Source organism: Semicossyphus pulcher, unplaced genomic scaffold (genome assembly GCF_022749685.1).
Source record: "Semicossyphus pulcher isolate SPU_LCO1_2020_fin unplaced genomic scaffold, fSemPul1.0.p SCAF_22, whole genome shotgun sequence".
In the NCBI taxonomy this organism is placed as follows: Eukaryota; Metazoa; Chordata; class Actinopteri; order Labriformes; family Labridae; genus Semicossyphus; species Semicossyphus pulcher.
The window spans coordinates 6,540,689-6,559,522 of NW_027211696.1; the positions used below are offsets into that span (position 1 = coordinate 6,540,689).

At 42.0% G+C, this 18,834-nt stretch overlaps 2 protein-coding genes across 2 annotated transcripts in view; both read left to right on the forward strand.

The window, feature by feature from the left end:
- fam163ba (family with sequence similarity 163 member B, genome duplicate a) overlaps positions 1-4,963 on the forward strand; it is a 34,800-nt gene extending 29,837 nt beyond the window's left edge. Inside the window, exon 3 of the mRNA XM_069672912.1 lies at positions 2,473-4,963. Coding sequence (XP_069529013.1) covers positions 2,473-2,910 — 438 coding nt within the window. The 3' untranslated portion in view covers positions 2,911-4,963. The remainder of the gene's footprint in view (positions 1-2,472) is intronic.
- Positions 4,964-11,394: 6,431 nt separating this feature from the next.
- swi5 (SWI5 homologous recombination repair protein) lies at positions 11,395-18,618 on the forward strand. Its single transcript, XM_069673907.1, has 5 exons — positions 11,395-11,492; positions 12,430-12,478; positions 12,579-12,682; positions 12,889-12,983; positions 18,287-18,618. Exons 1-5 carry the CDS (start codon positions 11,395-11,397, stop codon positions 18,349-18,351), a joined length of 411 nt encoding a protein of 136 aa, XP_069530008.1. The 3' UTR covers positions 18,352-18,618.
- The last annotated feature ends 216 nt before the right edge of the window (positions 18,619-18,834 follow it).

The window sequence follows — 18,834 nt, forward strand, 5'->3', positions numbered from 1 at the left end:
GATCCCCCAAAATGTTGAACTGTTGCACTTCCACTTCTGCCCTGAATCAGTTTCATCTTGTTTAGCTGTACAAGCTGTAACTGTATCAGATGATAGAAGATCTAAATGCCCTAACAGTGAACCCCAGACATCACGACGCATTACACCCACTCAGATTAAAGTGGTTTGAATTCACAATATGACTGAGAAGCAGCACCAACTGACTACCTCTGCCCTTGTCTCAGGGCCTTAATCTCTCAGCAGCAAAACTAATATCAAAAGTTTTCTGCTATAGAATTTTTAAAGCGATTTTTCCACCTGCAGGATTGAGCTAACGCTGAACACCGAGTCCAATCCTTCTGAAAATATGTGTGAGATCAACTAAATCTTGTTACCATAGCGCCGCATTTGAACATCTGCGAGTGACTCATTTGTTTATCTTCAATACACTCAAGATTTGGTTCTCAACAGCTTAGTCTAGGGACATAAAAAATGGATAATTTTCATGATAATTTCATCAAAGAATTCAAAACTCAGTTCAAAAGCTAACAACTTTATAGACATTCCTCTGAATACTCAAATGTATTTCTTTAGAAACATTACCAGCGCAGTACTGGAACAAAATGCAGTCACTGCCATTATCTCAAAAACAGATTTTTAAAGGTATAATGAACACTGTAAGGAGTCATTTGGTTTTGATGTCAAAAACATGACTTAAATGGAGAGTATGTTCTGACAGCCAAGTTAGGGCTGACATGTGTACAAATAAATCTGACTTATTACTGAAAATACATTGCAGCATTAGTGTCTCACACATTGGAATTCAAAACTCCAACAAGGCCAGAGACATTACCCACTTTAAAAATTAGCTCAGCAACTCGAGCATTAGACGTAGAGTTGGCGGGTATTCCTGTCTCCTCTTGGCCACGTGCCTTTAGTGTCCTTGAGCATGCTGTCCACTTACAAAGATCCACTGGAAACTAATTTAACATTTCTAGTGTGCTAAATATTGAGCCTCTTTACTTACAGCTAATTGTGCTTCTTAAGATTCTTATATTTCACAGCAGAAGCAAAACTAATCCCCACATTATGGCTTCATATTAGTTGGCCGGATGCCAGGAATTAATTTGAAAGCTACATGTTGTGGGCCAGAAATAGCAGCAACAAATTATGCACTGAAAAGTGGATTATGTGTACAGGTCTAATTGTTGAGGGATTTGGCACAATTAAAAAAATAATCAGGGAGAAAACCTTTTTGACATCGTGCTGTAGAACATGTGCAGCCTCAATGAGTTAAAACGTACGAACATGTAAGGTCATGTTGACTGTAGATTAGGGAAACTGGCTAACAAAGATTATGAGAAACAGTGTTTACAGTAGTGGAGTCTATAATGTGCAAATAATGGTACTCTTACGTTTTTAAAGCCCCTGGAAACCCAAAGCCACAGTAGTCTTCTAACCATTTGATTGGGGTTAATGTATATAAAGTAAGCATATAAAAAAGTTTGAAACAAGCGTCTGCGGAAAAACTACATAATTACTTCTGCGAATTAATCTCAGGAAAAAGTCACACTCTACATATTAGCTTGTTTGCACACAGCGTTAGCCTCGTCCTTGACAGCCGCAGTTGTCTACTGTGGAGTTTAGTTTGGGCTGTTGTTCTTGGCAGTAGGTGTTAAGCGTTGACAGGAGGGGATTAGTCCTGTAAAAATGCAGCACTAGCTTCCGCTACATAGCCGTGCATTCATAGCTTTGAGAACAAATAGTATCTCCGATATGTAGCATGTGTGTGCTAACTGCTAACTATGTTATGGATGACAAAACATTTTGTAACTCATCCTTCAGGGACTATTTGAGGTGATTTTTTTTCAGATAGCAGTCCATGAGTGCAAACATGATGATGTTCAGGGCTGCACAACACTGATTGTCACATTTGCAGCTGAGCCAGGGAGACATCGCTCAAAATCGCCCACACAGTCTTTAGAAAAGGTCTAAACGGCAGAATTAGTTTTCTTCTAGTTATGAACATTTTTTTCCACACAGAACTTTGTGAGACTCTCAACTTTGATATCATGTGTATTCTTTCTTTTCTTCTATTCTTTGAGTGTTTAGATACTTATATTGATGCTATTTTCCAATGTTTTCCTGCTCAGTATCCACAACATCTCTTGCTTTCTGGTTGTAAACACTGTAAAATACATCTGTATGACCGTAATAATCATAATGCGGAAGTTGACGTAGACTTCATGGGCTGGATAATTTATGCGAACTAATTTCCTAAAGCATTAACTTTGCTGTGTCACTGCTAACACAACGGAAATTAAGTGTAATAAATGTTCTACCTTTTCAATAATTGCTTTCTCTTCATCAAACTTTTGAATTGTCTCTTACATTATGCATAAACTGTGCCCTAATATTCTCCTTCTCTTCCTCTGTTCTCTGCTCCCCATTATCTGTCTCTCTATCCCACCCTCCTTCCTCTCCCTCCACCAGTATTATTGCTGCAAGAAGGAAGAGTCCGAGTCGGAGGAGGAGGAGCCAGACTTTGCCGTTACGTCCCGCCTCCCACCAGTCCACTCCAATCACAACATTGTGGCGGCGACGGCCGCCGCCTCCTCCATCCCAAATGGCCCCGCCCTCTTCTCCACCCCTCCTCTTGCCAGGAAACTAACACGCTCACAGACCTTCTGTCCGTCCTGTACGCACTATGAGCTGCCTTTCTACCTCCAGCCGCCTCAGCCGCAGATCCACCATCAGCCAGATGGGTTGAGGAACGGAGGCGACCGGATCAGCTACCGCAGCGTGCAGCAGCAGGACCTGGACCTGCCTGTGCCTGTGAACATTTCAAACTACAGGAAACCCAACCTGGCCCGGTCGGTCACCATGAGGGACATGTTCCAACGCAGCTGCAGCATCAGCACTGATGTCTAGCTTGGCGAGGTTCAGACTCGTGTACGTTTATGAGATGGCCTAGGCTGGACTGGGCGTGGGTCTGATTGTGTTTTTGTCATCTTGACCAGTGTAGTCCAGTCTAGTGTTGTCTGATCCAGTCTGGTCTCGTTCTACCGGCCACCTCTTGCAGAATGGAGGACTCAGATTGCTCTCAGGACAGGAATTTCAAACGTACTATGCTCAGGTCCAGGACCTTACACTTGGGCCAATATGAAGTTTAAAGTATTTAAAAAATGTTAAATCACCCAAAACAAGAACTTCTTGGTTTGGCTTCTTTTAAATAGTTATTTTTTAACCAGAAGAATGGAATTTGTTTTACGCTTTGATAAAGTTTGCATAGCCCTGATTCCTCTGAACTCTTCTACCCATGGCCTGAATGATAGACAAATTCCTGCCATGTCGAAATGACATAATCGGCAGGGATTTTCTCTCTGCCATAGCTGCTACAAACTAAACATGATTAGGTGAAGTCCACTGGTTCCCCCCTCCCATGATGGGATGATCTGTCTGTTCCTCCATCCACAGATTAGAGAGATTATAAAATATCACTCGCCACCAGCGCGAGGACGAGAGGAGGAAGGGGGGGTGTTGTGTTTTAGCTGCCAGCCACAGACATTTTAGACTTAACTTAGGCCATAATATTTTAAGACATAAAGGGCTCACAGAAGATGGAAGTCCCTGCTCGTTTTCCACAGCCTCCACTTCTGCAGAGAAAGGCCGCTGTGCTCTTGCAGGCGTTGGCGGACTAGGTGCCAAAGGGGGATGGGTTCTTGCATTTTTGTGCATTCGTGTGAGTGTGCTTGCATGCATGTGTGCGTGTGCGTGTGCGTGTGTGTGTGTGTATAACTTGATAAATTGTTATACCAGAGTTTTATTCCATACAATTAAACACATCCTGTCACCCCTACTGTGTGTATAATGACCCCAGTGGTGGGTTGCAATAACATTTTAAACATTTAACGTAAAGGGTGAGGGGGTTGTGTTCTGTGTGCCACTTTATTTTGGAAGTTACGTCGATGCTACGAATGACCCGACTTGATCATGTGACGACCTCTAAGTGGGTTTGGAACTACTTTTTAAGGGTTTATGTTACTGATTTACGCTATAACTCAAGTTGCAGGGGGAAGCTTTTTACAGCAACGTGTAACTTTACTATGTGATACTCACTCAAGTTTCATTTTGTGGACTCTTCACTGCATTCTTTGTGTTGTCTCGGATTTGTTTATATATGGATTCATGGGCTAATTCACCTTTAAAGGCACATTTATAAATATTTAACAGGCCATAGCATAGACTCCAGGCTCTCTCTCGCTCTGCTCTCGACTCGTTGGACTGAGGAATATTTGCTCAGAGGTACTCAGAGAGTTCATCTCGGGATGCTTTTTATTTTCTTCGCTCGGCTGAGCGGCCTGACTGGAGGGCTCATGTTCTAACCGGAGGAGTGTTAAGGACACAGGACATTTAATGAATGAAAATATTTAATGCTTGATTTCAAGAAGAAATGGATGCTCTCTCTCTCTCTCTCTCTCGCTCTCGCTCTCGCTCTCGCTCTCGCTTCTCTTTTTCCGTCTCTGTTGATTTTATCAGCATTCATGCTCATTTATTTTCCCAAAGGGTGAAACAGTGAGTGATTTTCTTATAATTTCTCCCTCTTGTGACATGTGCTTCCCTGCAAATACACACACACACACACTACAACACACATGCGCCCACAAACACACACACACACACACAGTTCTCAATGCTTTGCTTTCCTTACTTTTTAAACAGAAATGTGACAGTTGCACAAGAAATGTAGTGCCATAAAGACTTACGAGAGAATTTTATTATCAATATTATGATTATTATTACAAGTGTATATTCAAATGCAGTGTTGCTTTTACCCTGAAGTATTTGAATTACTTGCTTTATTTTATGATCCAGCTGGTTTTTCAGACTCAGTACAGTACAGCAGAAATGTTTCTGTCCTTGTTTCTAATGTATAACTAACAGACACATTGTTGCTAATAAAATGGTGTGAAAATCCTTCTCATGTGTTTGGTTGTTGCTCTTGATTTCATCATAACACAATATTGAGTAGACTGTTCTTATTAAAATGGTTTTGAATGACAAAAGTCTTTCATTCAAGTAAAGCCCCCTGGAAACCAGTCCAGTCCACAATAGCCTTCTAACGATGTAATTTAGGGTGTAAAGAATAGCAAGCATCAAAGCACCAAAATATTGTTATTTAAGTTTCGGTAAACTATCCTGAAAGCCACACCGCAGCTATCCAGCTGTTTACACACAGCGTGAGCATTCTCCTAGGGCCCAGTACTGACCGCCATGGTTGTATAAGAGTCGGCCACATTCTATTTACAGTGGCAGTTGTTAAGGTTCAACGATGGGAGTTTAGCTCTGTAAAAATATAGCACCGATCACCCATAACATTATGATAAGATTGTGTAGGTCCCCTTTTTCCCCAAACACAGCCATGACCCGTCGAGGCATGGACTCCACTAGACCTCTGAAGGTGTGCTGAGGTATCTGCCACCAAGGCGTTAGCAGCAGATCCTTTAAGTCCTATAAGTTGTGAGGTGGGGCCTCCATGGATCAGTCTCTTTTGTCCAGCACATCCCACAGATGCTCGATTGGATTGAGATCTGGAGAATGTGGAGGCCGAGTCAACACCTTGAACTCGTTGTCGTGTTCTTCAAACCATTCCTGAAGCATGTTTGCAGTGTGGCAGGGCGCATTATCCTACTGAAAGAGACCACTGCTATTAGGGAATATTGTTTCCATGAAGGGGTGTGCTCAGTCTGCAAAAATGTTTAGGTAGGTGGTACCTGTCAGAGTAACGTCCACATGAATGGCAGGACCCAAGGTTTCCCAGCAGGACATTGCCCAAAGCATCACATTGCCTCCGCAGGCTCGCCTTCTTCCCATAGTGCATCTTGGTGCCATGTCTTTCCCAGGTAAGAGACGCAAGTGCCCATTGTAGGCGCTTTCAGTGGTGGACAGGGGTCAGGATGGGCACCCTGACTGGTCTACGGCTATGTAGCCCCTTCCCCAACAAACTGTGAAGCACTGTGTTCAGAACCAGCATTAACTTTTTCAGCAGCTTGAGCTGTCTGTCTACACGGGCCTGTCTTTGCTCCTCAAGCACATCATTCAGCCTTGGCCGCCCATGACCCTGTCGTCGGTCCACCAGTTTTCCTCCCTTGGACCACTTTTGGTAGGCGTGACCGCTGCAGACTGGGAATACCCCACAAGAGCTGCAGTTTTGGAGACGCTCTGATCTAGTCGTGTAGCCATCACAATTTAGCCCTAGCCAAAGTCGCTCACATCCTTCACTTCACCTGTCATTGGTCATAATGTTATGGCTGATTGGTGTACACTCGTAGCTTGAGAACAAATGGGACAGCTAAGCTAACATTGCGTATGCTAACAGCTACTGATAAACGCTGAGGGGAATTACCAGCTAGCTGAAATATGCTTTGGTTGGAGCACTGAAGCACCAACAACAGTGGAGCCACACAGAGAGTGTGTCAGAGCATTTGCTTATGGAGGTAACTTACCATGCCAGATTGAACAGCACTTCTGCTTTATTTGGCACATATGTTGGCTAATTGTTGTTGATGAAGCTAATAAGCTAACATCTGGTCATCATCTCGACTCATAGAGGAAAAACTCTCACAAACCTGCAGCTGCGAAAGTTGCTTGCAGGTGTACAGATTTCTAAAAGCCAGTGAACCTATTCATCTGTTTCTTCTTGTTATGTTGAAATCCAGACAAACTTTTAACACATTATTAACATTAAAAAAACATTAAAGCCTGCCAAACCTTTATCCACAGCACTTAAGTCTGTTTGCACACGGATCCAGACGGCCTGAGGCGACGAGGTGAGAGCCTAGACTGCAAATATGTTTGAATGGGAAGGGTAAGAAACGAGAATGGGAGGCTTAAGTGCAAAGATAACCCAACCTGACAGTAAGAAGCGAGCAGACGATGGTTACAATGAGAAGTCAGCCGTGCAGGAAAGGCTCAAAGACCAAAAATGTGAGGCATCATTCAGACGATAAACTGAGTCAGTCGGAGGGGGAAGCGAACTTATCATACAATAGAAAAACAAGTGAAAAGTATTTGAGAGAGGAAACGGAGGTATTTATTAGAGGGATGAGTCAGAGCTAATGAAAAGAAATAGCAGAAGAATACACAGACAGATGGAGGCGGCGAGGAGCTGATATCAAACCGAGGCCTCCCTGGCAGAGACATGAATAGCCATTTTGTGATGGCATTAATACAACAGCACTGCTTCAGACATGAAAAACCTCTCAGATTATGATGGAGTCCCTTTGATGTCGATGCATTCAAGCTCCCGCTTATTCTCTACGTAAATTGCGAGCACTGTAACGGGGAATTAATGTCACACTCGCATTCCACCCACGAGGCAAATTGGCTGGAAATGTAATTATTGACTCTCTTTTCGGACGCCGTAATTTGCATGTGATGAGACTTAGACCACTTCATCATGGGTCTGTTTAGCATGCTGTAGCGTAGCTCAGTGACTGGGTCGCACTGGGGAACTGCTAGCCTAGCATTGTCAACGGTTTAATTCTGAAAAAAATGATGCATGAATGAGGTCTATCAATACTGATATGATTGAGATGTTGCTGTGAAAGTGAGGTCGTTAGGTTTTGTGACAGTAACCCTCCATCACGCCTGACTTTGTCCAGCTCAGCAGAGTCTGCCTCATAACTACAACAGCCGTACGATCTATCAGCTGCTTTCTGTGTAACAGGCCTTCACACAGGCTCTGGATGCTAGCCTGACTTGGCTGAAGATACACACAAATCTTTCCTTGTGACAGATGATCAGCTCCACAGCCAAACCACCAAAATGTGTGTGTGTTTTAATGAAAACACTTATTTGTAATGGTATGTTGGTATAAAATCGTAAAATAAGCGTTTTTGTGTATGGGGTTTGGTTGAAGCGTGTATTTGTTTCTACTGTATTTGTGTGAATGAGCGCTTGTGCAGCCAATGTGAATTATTTAGAGGTATAATCGCCTCCAGTGTAAGCAGAGCAGCCTTTAGAGGTGTATCGATGTTTTATGACATGCTTTGAATCATCCCCCTGCTCTCTCTCCCTCTCTCTCTCTGTCCACTGCATCTCTTCTTGTCTCTCTCACTCTCTTCTTCTAGTTCTTATGCTATCTTTCCCCATCTCTTTCTCTCTAGAATTACAGCAAATGTGTGTGAGTGTGTGTGTGTGTGTGTGTGTTTTATGGTCTCTGGCCATATTTCCCCAACAGTGGAATTTAGATGCAGTACAGAAGAGCTGCTGGGATTCCATGAATTATGGACATGATATATATGAGGCTTTCCAACAAACATTACAAGCCAGAGCTCCCTACTCCTTCTCCTCCTTGTTCTCCCTATACTTACGTTTCTCCCCTTAACCTCCTTCCTCATTCTTTCACTTCAAGTTCTGCTCCTATACACCCTATATAATCTAAACCCTATACCCTTCTATACCCTATGTGAAGCTTTCATTAGATCCTCAACAGTGACATAAATAGGTAGTCTGGATTTAATTTCGTGGTGTTTTGAGATCTGTTGAGATTTTTGCCACCATTTCTGTAATTATGCGTGACTCAATGAACTTCTTTTTTCTTTGCATAAACTTTGTGCAAAAAACACATTAAATCAACAACACAAGAGGACTTTAAATAAGCTTTTATGCCTGTAAAAAGTAGCCAAAAGAAATGTACTTATATGTTGAGCATGATGATCATAGTTTGGAGTCTGCTTGGAAAAGATGGCATGTCCCATGTAAACTTACCTAAAACAAGGTTTAAAACAAATGCAAATGTAAGCTCATTAAATACTTAATTGCAAAGTAAAAACCTCTTAATATGTAACAAATGCATTTAAAGACATGCTTCACAGAAGACAATTTCACATGCAGCAGTAGGAAAAATGCACAGAGTGTAAATAATAAGATTAATGGTGCTTCAGTTTCAGGTTGTGCGTGCTGACTCACTGTCACACTGACATGACTTACCGAGAAAACACACATTACTCATGTTATTTGTAACACTTTTTTTTTTCACGATGACTGTATATAAAGATGGGCGACGCGTCTCCGTCTACTCTCATTGGACAAAAGTGAGTCAGGCTCTGTGCAGCAGAGATCAGCTGGAGCCACGATATATCGCCCCTTCCCCTAACCAAACACACACTTAACTTACAAAAACGGCCCCTCATGTCAGCACACTCAACAGCAGAGAAGCTTCTTGTCTTGGTCTGAACGTTCACTGAAGATTTAATGACTGTAGTGATTGTTTTAGTCTCCTCGTTCCTCCTCCACTCTGCTAATCCGGAACAGATCGCCTGCAGAAGCCGGATTTGTCAACAGAGCTGTCAATCATCCTTTTTACAGCATCAAATAACTCATTAAAAATAAACTTGTCAGAAAAATGAACACTTGGACGTAAATCAGCATGATAAGAACTAACTATAATGACAGAAACCATGTTTGAGAAACATTTATTTGACGTGAGTTTTGATTTTATAGTTTGACTCATGTCCCATCTGTTAACATGGAGGAGGCGGGCTTTATGACCTGTACTGCAGCCAGTCAGCAGGGGGCGATCAAAATGTTTTGGCTTCACTTTTAGGGAGCTGTTACGTCGTTCATCTTTTTATACAGTCAATGGTTCTTTCATTACTATGAAAAGTCTGCAGTAAAAAAGGCCTATAGCTTACAGGCATTAAATTATACAGCCATCCATCTGCATACTTCACTGCCTTTAATTAGGTTCATATGCAGCATAAACAAAGACTGCTGCCATTTCTTTTTTGTATTGATAGGATGTTTAATTTCAGAACGTATACAGAACGTTACTTGCCAAAACCTAGTTCTTTTATTTTTGGCACTCAGAAGACCCTTTAGCACCAATATGGAAATTACCCACGCAGTACATCTCTGTCTTACTCACATAAAAAATATCGGCAGATGTTTCACTCGCTGTGTCATTTAAAAAAACATCTGTGTCATTACAGCAGGAGGTTATTTTCAATCTCACTCACAAATGAAACATGAGACTTTGTGTCCTTAATTAACTATCCAGCCGCCTTTCAGATTATGTGATAGAGTTTGACACACACACACACACACAAACACACACAGAGGCTTATTGCAGTGTCAGAGATGTGGAGAACTATCCATCCTCCACAAATCTCTCCCTCTCTGCCTCAAACACACACACACACGCACACACACATGACTGCGTGCAGGAGCCATTACCGCCCAGTGTGTGTAATCTTGCGATTTCTAAAAGGAGACAGGCCATGCCTCCTGTCTGAATTTTTCATTCCCCACCTCTCTCTGTCTCTGTATAACAACCGATAAATAAACAATGACTGCTGTGGACATAAGGCAGACTGGACTTGATTTTATCTCCTCCACAGCCCAACGCAAACTCCCATAGATACACATTTTGTCTCACTCACTCTTTCCTGTGTCGCTCTTTCTTTCTGGTTTTAACCCAGCGAACCGTGCTGATGCTTAAACTCTGGCCCCAATATCCGGTGAAAATGTGTGTGTTTGTTTTTGTGGATTGAACGTAACCTCAGTTAATCCATCACTGATTTATATTTAGAGCGCTGGAGGATTTGACCCAGTCTGAGGGGCTTTGGTGAGCACTTCAGAGTAGCCTCAGTTTAGATTAGCAAATATATGCCAGAACATTATGCAATATGCTTCTTAGTCAACAAGTGTGTGGGTTGTTACGGACAGAGGGGGAGAGAGTGAGAGAGAGAGAGAGTTTGTATCTGACTGTTTGAGAGGGACTCAACAGAGAAGTGATGAGGACGTATAAGAAGTCCTCTGAAGTGGTGCTTTGTCGCCATCTGGTGGTAGCATCAGGCGAGTGGCTTTGTTGACACATCCCAGCAAAACATAGGATCTAGTAGGCCTAGTACATAATTTAGGCTAAATGTTATATTTGTCCATACTCAGCTTTAAAATAAATAATTTGTTGTGGACAGGTTTTGGACAGGTACTCAACACATAACAAAACTGGAACCGTTTATTGGAACTTTTACCCTTTTTACAATGTAGTGAATTGTGTGAATTGTATTCTGGTTTGAATGTAGCCTAAAAGCTGAGTATTGTATGTAAAACCACAATATATATATTGTTATGCTTATATCGTGCCGTGTGCTTTCCTATCAAGAACTACAGTTAATAGCCAATAACTCCTGAGGTCCTGATTAATTTCACACATTTGTTAACTCGGTAACAAAAACTTATCTAAGTCCCGCCTCTCAGTTTCAAGAACCAATCCGGTTGCAGTATGTTCCTGCCTTCCATCCGCCGCGAAATCCAAACTTCCTACTTAGCTCGCTTCTCTTGAACACAGCTCATACTGTATTAAATCAGTGATATTAACACTCATACTTTGATTTAATTTAAGGCAGTATGAATGCGGAGGAGTCCGTTGAAAACCACTGTAGTGCAAATAATTGTCAAGGTTCGACGCCGGAGGGAAACGACTTGAAGAAAGGAGCATTGAAAAGGTAACTTGTTGACAGTTAGCTTAGGTAGCTAACTGCTACAGCGTATGCTAACATTATCAGGGCATGCTGGGTAATTGTAAACAGTTGAGATATGTTTTACACAGGTTTTGCCATGCCTCGCAGAGATACTGACACAAGACCCTCCCGATGTGCTGTAACTTTAACGTTGTTTCTGATGATTATGGATGCCACTGTATCAGCAGAGGAAACACTTTTTAACCACTATTTTGTTCACAGAAGGGCGTTTGATGAAGGCAAAACAGTTAGATAACCTTGGACATAACATGCTGCACTGTTTGACTGACTTGTCTGTGGAAGTATGCATACATTTACGAATTTTCTATTTGTTTGCCAATGAAAACCGACTAGAAATCAAAGTATATTCACTTTCCTGTTTCACAAATTCAGCAACAAGTCTGTCCTCTGTTAATAAAATTAAACCATTTAACCACCTTTTTACTCAAACTGTTCAAGATGTCAAAATGCCTTTTGATTATTTGTAAAATATTACTCATAAACTGGAAATGATTTCCGTTTTACTGTAAAAGGTTGTGACTAAAGCACACCATGAGAAAATGATTTTGAAAAAGTTATTATTGAGCCATAGCCAGAAAACTGATGAAGACTTGGCTTCGGATCCATTATGCATGTTTACAGGGGCAAGAATTTAATCTGCTTTGAATAGAAGTGATAGGATGTATTTTGTGGACCAGTGTATGTAACAAGTAAATTGCTCAATGTTGTGGGAGGTTTGCACTCTGTCTGTAAATCTGGTGTTTTATTAACAGAAAATACAGATATTTTGCTGTTATTGAGCATTAGGGATTACTTTATGAGAGTTTACTTTAGCTACATGTGTAGATTTTTATTCTACATAGATTTTTTAAGTGAAACACATCCTGCTTTTAACAATAGTGTCCTTCTCCTCTCTCCTTAGAACTCCCTTCTCAAAGTTTAGGAGAGTACGCTCCAACTTTAAATCACCTGTAAGTGAACCTCCACTCAACCTGTAACACACACTCAAGTCCTATTTGTAGTGCCACATGTTCATTCCAGTATAATCTTTGGCCTTTTGGCACCTCACAGCTTCAAGTAACCGAGAGCGCTAAAGTTAGCCCTGCTGAGGAGGTGGCAGAGCTCGAGAGGAGAAAAGAGCAGCTGGACACTGAGATCACACAGCTGGAGGCTGAGTGAGTACAGCTGTGTGTGTTTGTCTTCCTGTATTTCTGTCTTTGAGGTCCAACTTTAATGGTATGGGTTGAAGTTAAGAGTGTTGTAGGGATGGGTTTATCATGAAATAAACGGTGTTGATGATTTGCCTCTTTGAGATGTTGATATGTTTGTGTATAAGGAGTTTAATTGATCTGCTGTTTTCTGTGTGTGTGTGCTTCCCCAGGGGATTCAGAGTCGAGGAGCTGGAGCATCATATTGATATGCTGCATGAATATAATGACATCAAAGACATTGGACAGACACTTCTGGGTCGCATTGGTAAGAGAAATGCTTATCAAGACTTTTAATGCACCAGTTTTAGTAGCATTTAAAAGAGCATAACAATATCCTTTGGTTGAAAATTTGTAAGGAGTGCAAACGCCTCTCTTTTCTACAGACACCACGATGAGCTTTGACTCCTTTAGCTCAGTGCTTATAATCTAATTAGCCCCAAGCTATGTATATCGTGGTGCCCAGTCACATTGTGCTTAATGAACGTGTCTAATTTTTTCTTCCAAATGGACATGGGTGGAGAAAATGTATGGTATGAAAATAAGCGTGACAGAAATAAGTGTGTCTTGTGATCGTGGCAGCCATTAATAGGATTCGCTCCCTCTGTAAGCAATGGCCTTTTTTTTATATCCATGACAGATGAAGTAAAGTTGCCAACAAAAATTGTCTCACAAGATGACCTCTAACTGAAACCGTCAGTTGAATGAGTTGTCAGACTGTCCATGTGACTCATCCTTGCTGCTCTCGGCTCAGTTATAATAAGGCAGTGTGAACCCAGAACAGACTAGATGAGACATAGAACAAGATGTCTTTCGTTGGTGTGATCCGTGGCAAAGAAAATAGGTTTTATAAGATTCTTGAAAATTAATTAAAAGACCCCTAAAAAAACAAATTCAACATGTAGAAAATGGTCATACACAGTTGTCGCAGTCAAAAACGTTAAGGTATTTTGATGGATGTGAACCATTAAAATATTAAAACTAACATTGCTTTTTCCGGGGCTGCACGGTGGTGCAGTGGTTAGCGCTGTCGCCTCACAGCTAGAATGGTCCTGGTTCGAATCCCAGTTCAGATGAAGTGTGGAATTTGCATATTCTCCCCGTGCATGCGTGGGTTCCCTCCGGGTACTCCGGCTTCCTCCCACAGTTCAAAGACATTAGGTTCATTTGTGACTCTAAAATTGCCCTGAGGTGCGAGTACGAGTGTGAAAGGTTGTCTACATCTATGTGTCAGCCCTGTGATTGACTTGCGATCAGTCCAGGGTGTACCCCGCCTCTCGCCCAATGAACTATCGGATATCGGCCAACACGCCGACATCCGCCGATATAATTAACCGATAAAATAATGGGCTGCTGCATACTTGATTAAATGCCCGACCTCGGCGCAATGTCCCCCGGCGCGAAGAAGACCTGCGTGGTGCAGCGTGATGATGTCACGTGTGTGCAGCATGAGAGAGTTAGAAGCCAAAATGTCCGTGGTGTGGAAGTTTTTCAAAGTGTCCAAAATAGATAGCAAAACTGCTATTTGCAATGACTGCTCAGCTTCGGTGATGCGAGGAGGAGCCAAGGCAAAGTCTTTCAACACTACAAACTTGATTAACCATCTCAAGACCCGTCACCCCGACCATTGTAACAAATGTGATAAGAGTATCACCATTATACTGTACGCTAATTCCAATACAGAAGAGAATTGATGATCTCTGCTATTAGGTGTGCGGGAAAAAATATCGGTATCAGTAATCGGCTAAATGAATCGGCATATCGGATATCGGCAAAAAATCCAATATGGTGCATCCCTACAGCTAAGATAGGCTCCAGCCCCCCGTGACCCTGAGTAGACGTCCAAAACTTGATAAGAAGCCATGTTCATTTTCTTTGTGCTAAAATCTACATTCAAGATCTATAAATACTATCTTACCAACGATAATATAGGAAAAATGTCAAGCAAAATGTTTGGACCGTGCTGCATCTCATTAAGATCGGTTGTGATTCAAGTTGTTCTTTGTGCAACAACCAGAGGGCGACAGAGCAGTGTCTCTGTTACCCTCCGACAGCTGAATCAAAAGCCAAGGCCAGTCTTTAATGTAACATTTGACAGTATTTAAACAACGCTGACTATGTTTGCCTTCTGATTGTGCTGGCTTGCCTGTAAACGATTCACTCCCATTAGATTCCCACCTAACAGAAAAAAGTCATTGATTGAAATGTCTGTCCTATCTGGAGCCAGCTTGGTTATACTTTTAGCTTTGGCTTATCTTTTCGCACAACATAAATATTAATTCTGTTGGAATGACAGTACCTTTGGTAAATGTGTGATAGAGTTCAGTGTGTTTGAAACATCTTTGTCTGCATGTGCCGCAACTGCATGAGGTTAAGGAAGTGTGCAGAAGTTCACACGTTTCACAAGGGGGTTTGGTGACAGCCAAGTCACATTAGGGTCTGTGAGTGTGTCATAACAAACACGACTTTCTACCTACTTTGTCATGCACACGCTTGTGTGTGGTGTTAAACGGACACAGCGCAGATACATTCCTCGAGTGCACTAATGTCACTTATTTCCAACTTATGTCTAAAAAACTGGCCAATTTTGTCATTTAAAATCTATGTTGTGAGTTAAAAGCTTGCTGTGACTTTAAATCCTCCTCTGTCAGTACAGTGGACAGTCAAGATGATAATGACCTCTTAGTGAATGGAGGTTGCGTATCCCCTCTGACACAATAGCAGTCTTTCACATCACACACACAGACACACACACACACAGAAGTACAATATCTTATCTGTCATGCAGGCACATTCATACACTCACACATACACAACTGTCAAATAAATACACGTGCTGTCATCCTCTCTCTCTCCCCCTTCCTGCTCACTTTCTCTTACACACACACACACACACATACTACACACTCACACTAGCACTTTTTACAAAGAGGCTACACTTAAACACTGAGCTGCTGTTGTACTGTATGCTCCTATTCTGAGAAGGAGGTGCTGGTGGGCAGGCTGCAGAGTGAGAGGAGACAAGAGGAGATGCCCTGCAGTACCCTCTTAAGACAACTGTCTCTTTGTCTCTCAGTATGTCCGTCTGTCTGTCTGTGGGTCAAGATTAAGGTCATTGCCACATCTATTTTGAAATGTCCTTCTTTGCCCTGTATAGTCTCGAACTTTAGAAATATTTTTCACCAATGTGTTTGGTGATAATACTGCCTAGAAGAGTTTGCTATTGTTAATCATGTACTATGAAACAGTTGTAACTATTAGTAATGGTTCCTGACTAACTATAATTAACAGCATCATCCCTGGCTTTCCTTGCATTTTCCCGCGGGCTAAATTTATCTGACACTTTTATCCAAAATTGACAAAGTACTCAGGTTGTCGACTCCATAGACTGTATAAATAATGGACGTAGTCGTTGTGATGTCACCTGTTTGTTTGTTGACTGCCTTATTAAAGCAAGTTTGTCATTTGGCAGTTGCTAGGTTGTTTGTTGGAGCCAGAAATGGTACAAGGGTAACAATCCTGACTCCCATGAACTGGCCCAAGCACATAAATCAATGTATGTTGAAACACAGCTAGCAAGCCAGGTGTGGGGACACCAATACCCGCTAATTAGTGCAGGTATTATACTAGAATAATACTAGAATTTCACTCGGTCAACATGGACGACCAGACTGTGCAATAAACCACACAGCAAGCCAAACTATTTGTAAAATATTTGCATGGAAAAAAAATCCCCAAAAGGCACTAACGACACAAACACGGCCTAGAGGTGAAGTTCAGTGACGTAATTAGCTGAGTCGACACCTATATGTCACTCAAAGCAGCTATGACCTCAGGAAATTAGCTTTAAATACCGAAACCATTTTTGTAACTTTAAACATGTTTAATTCGGCTATAAAGTTGGGCATTTTTACATGGACCCTAAGGGCCTGTCTCCACTTACGGCGTTTTTTTGCGCTGGCAGTGCTTATTTTGTATACTAGACCAGGGGTTCCCAAACTTTTCCATGCCAAGGCCCCCCAAACAGCATTAGCTTCTGGCCGGGGACCCCCAAACCCACAGACAACAGAGAGTGGGACAGCGTCGATTTTTTTGGCAGCATCCTCACCAAGCAATTCTCGGACAATGTCTTTGGTAGCTGGTAGAATCAAATCCTCTCCAATTGTGTGAGGTTTTTTAGCACGAGCAATTTGGTATGAGGCTAAAAATGATGCCTTCAGGGCCCGCTCGGCACGGTAGCTTGCTGTGTGAATGCAGCAGATTGCCTGACCAAATGCTCTTCTTTACGTCTTAAGAAGTCTACTGTTTTATCGGCCTCTGCCGGATGTTTTTGCATTAAGTGACGCTGAAGTTTTGAAGGCGTTTGAGAGGGTCTCCAGACAGAGGACGCATTTCGGGCAATCATGGCCATTTTTCTGTATTGCTGAATTTGAGAATCCGAGATTACGGCAGTTTACGTGTCGTTAGGTTCAGGACAAATGGTTATTAAAAAAAAATAATAATAAAAAAAAAAATTTTTTTTTTTTTCCTCCTATTTTCTTAGGCCCCCCTTGGCCCCCACTTTGAAAACCACTGTACTAGACCAATGCAGTTCAGCGTTTACTCAAATGCAAATATGCCCTCGGCTGTTTTATCGTCGCTGCGCTCACAGCCTTCTTAGTTGAAAATAGTTACATTTTGGAACACCGCCGCACTCTTCAGTGTCAGTTCTCCCTCACCCTCCAATCAAAATCAAGAAGGGGCGGGACTTCCGATATCAACTTTATCAACAATAGCGGGAGAGAAGCTTATCCTTTCGTTTTTTTCACGGGTACAATTTCCAGGTCTAGAGCTACAGCTAATGCTAGGACACGATTCCTATCCATCGTTTTTATGTTTCTTTGTAAAATTTCCTTGAATAAAAGCAAATATTAAGCATACAGAGCTTTAAAGAGATTTAAAACGGACTACAATGGGAAGCAGAAGTGCTGGCAGACAACTTTCATAACCTAGCAACAGTAAGCGTTGGTGAGAAGCGTTCTGAAATTGAGGTCGTGGGCACTGCCAGCGCAAAAAATGTTGTTAGTGGACACAGGTCCTAAAAGGGGATTGACTCGCATTTGGAGCCAGCCTCAAGTGGCCACTTGAGGAACTGCAGTCTTTTGCCCTTCTGAGTTTGCTTCATTTCTCAGCCCTGGAGGTTGCTGCTTGGTTGAGTCTTTGTTTCCACACAGGTGCAAAGTTTATTTTCAAAACCATATATAAAAACAATGAACTGGTCTCTGTATCACGCCTAGCCTGGCACAGCTTAGCATAGCTTGGTTGTGCACGATGTAAAACAGGCAGCTATGTGGCTAGTGGAGCTAATTTGTCACATGTTAGATGACAGGATTTAAGATAGCATATTTAAGCTACTGTATAGGATCCGTTGACCAAGTAATAGCCTTCTGTTAAAAGTAAATCTTCTGTTTGACAATGGCATCTCGGTCTGTTCAGTGTTTTCCAAGATTGTTTGAAAAGCAGATCAGAGGGAGCTGACCCCGTAATCTGCTGAAGGGCTCTCACCCCCCCTCTCTTTGCTATGTCTTGCAGCTGCTCTGAGGGGGACCACCACACGAGATCTCTACAGCCACTTCGGTCTGGAACTGGACGACTGAAAAAAAGAAAAGAAAACAAGACTGAAAAAAAATGTATGAAAATGAAGCGGTGAGAAGAGGTTTTCAGACCAAGGGCAGAGGGACAGACGTTTACACAGAACCCATTCCTTTAAAGCTGCAAGACAAATATTAAGATGACTTGTCTGCAGCATGTTGCCTCGGTTGTTCAGAAGTATAAATGCTGTTGAGATGCTAACATCTTTGAAATGAATGTTTGAGCTTCTTTACATGAAGTGGAAAAGAGTATGTAAAATGGGTTTACTTACAGAAAAGAGGGATTGCTGGATCGTATGTAATATTCGTTGTATGCTGACAATAATATTTAATAAATAAGGCACTCAGGCCACCACTGGCAATTTCTTCAAATTCACATTGCTACCTCTAAACCCTTTATGGAAGTAAAATAGAGTTGCAGATACATCGTAGTTGTAGCTAACTCAGTTTAGCCAAGCTATGTCAGAAGGCTACTCGATACACTTTCAG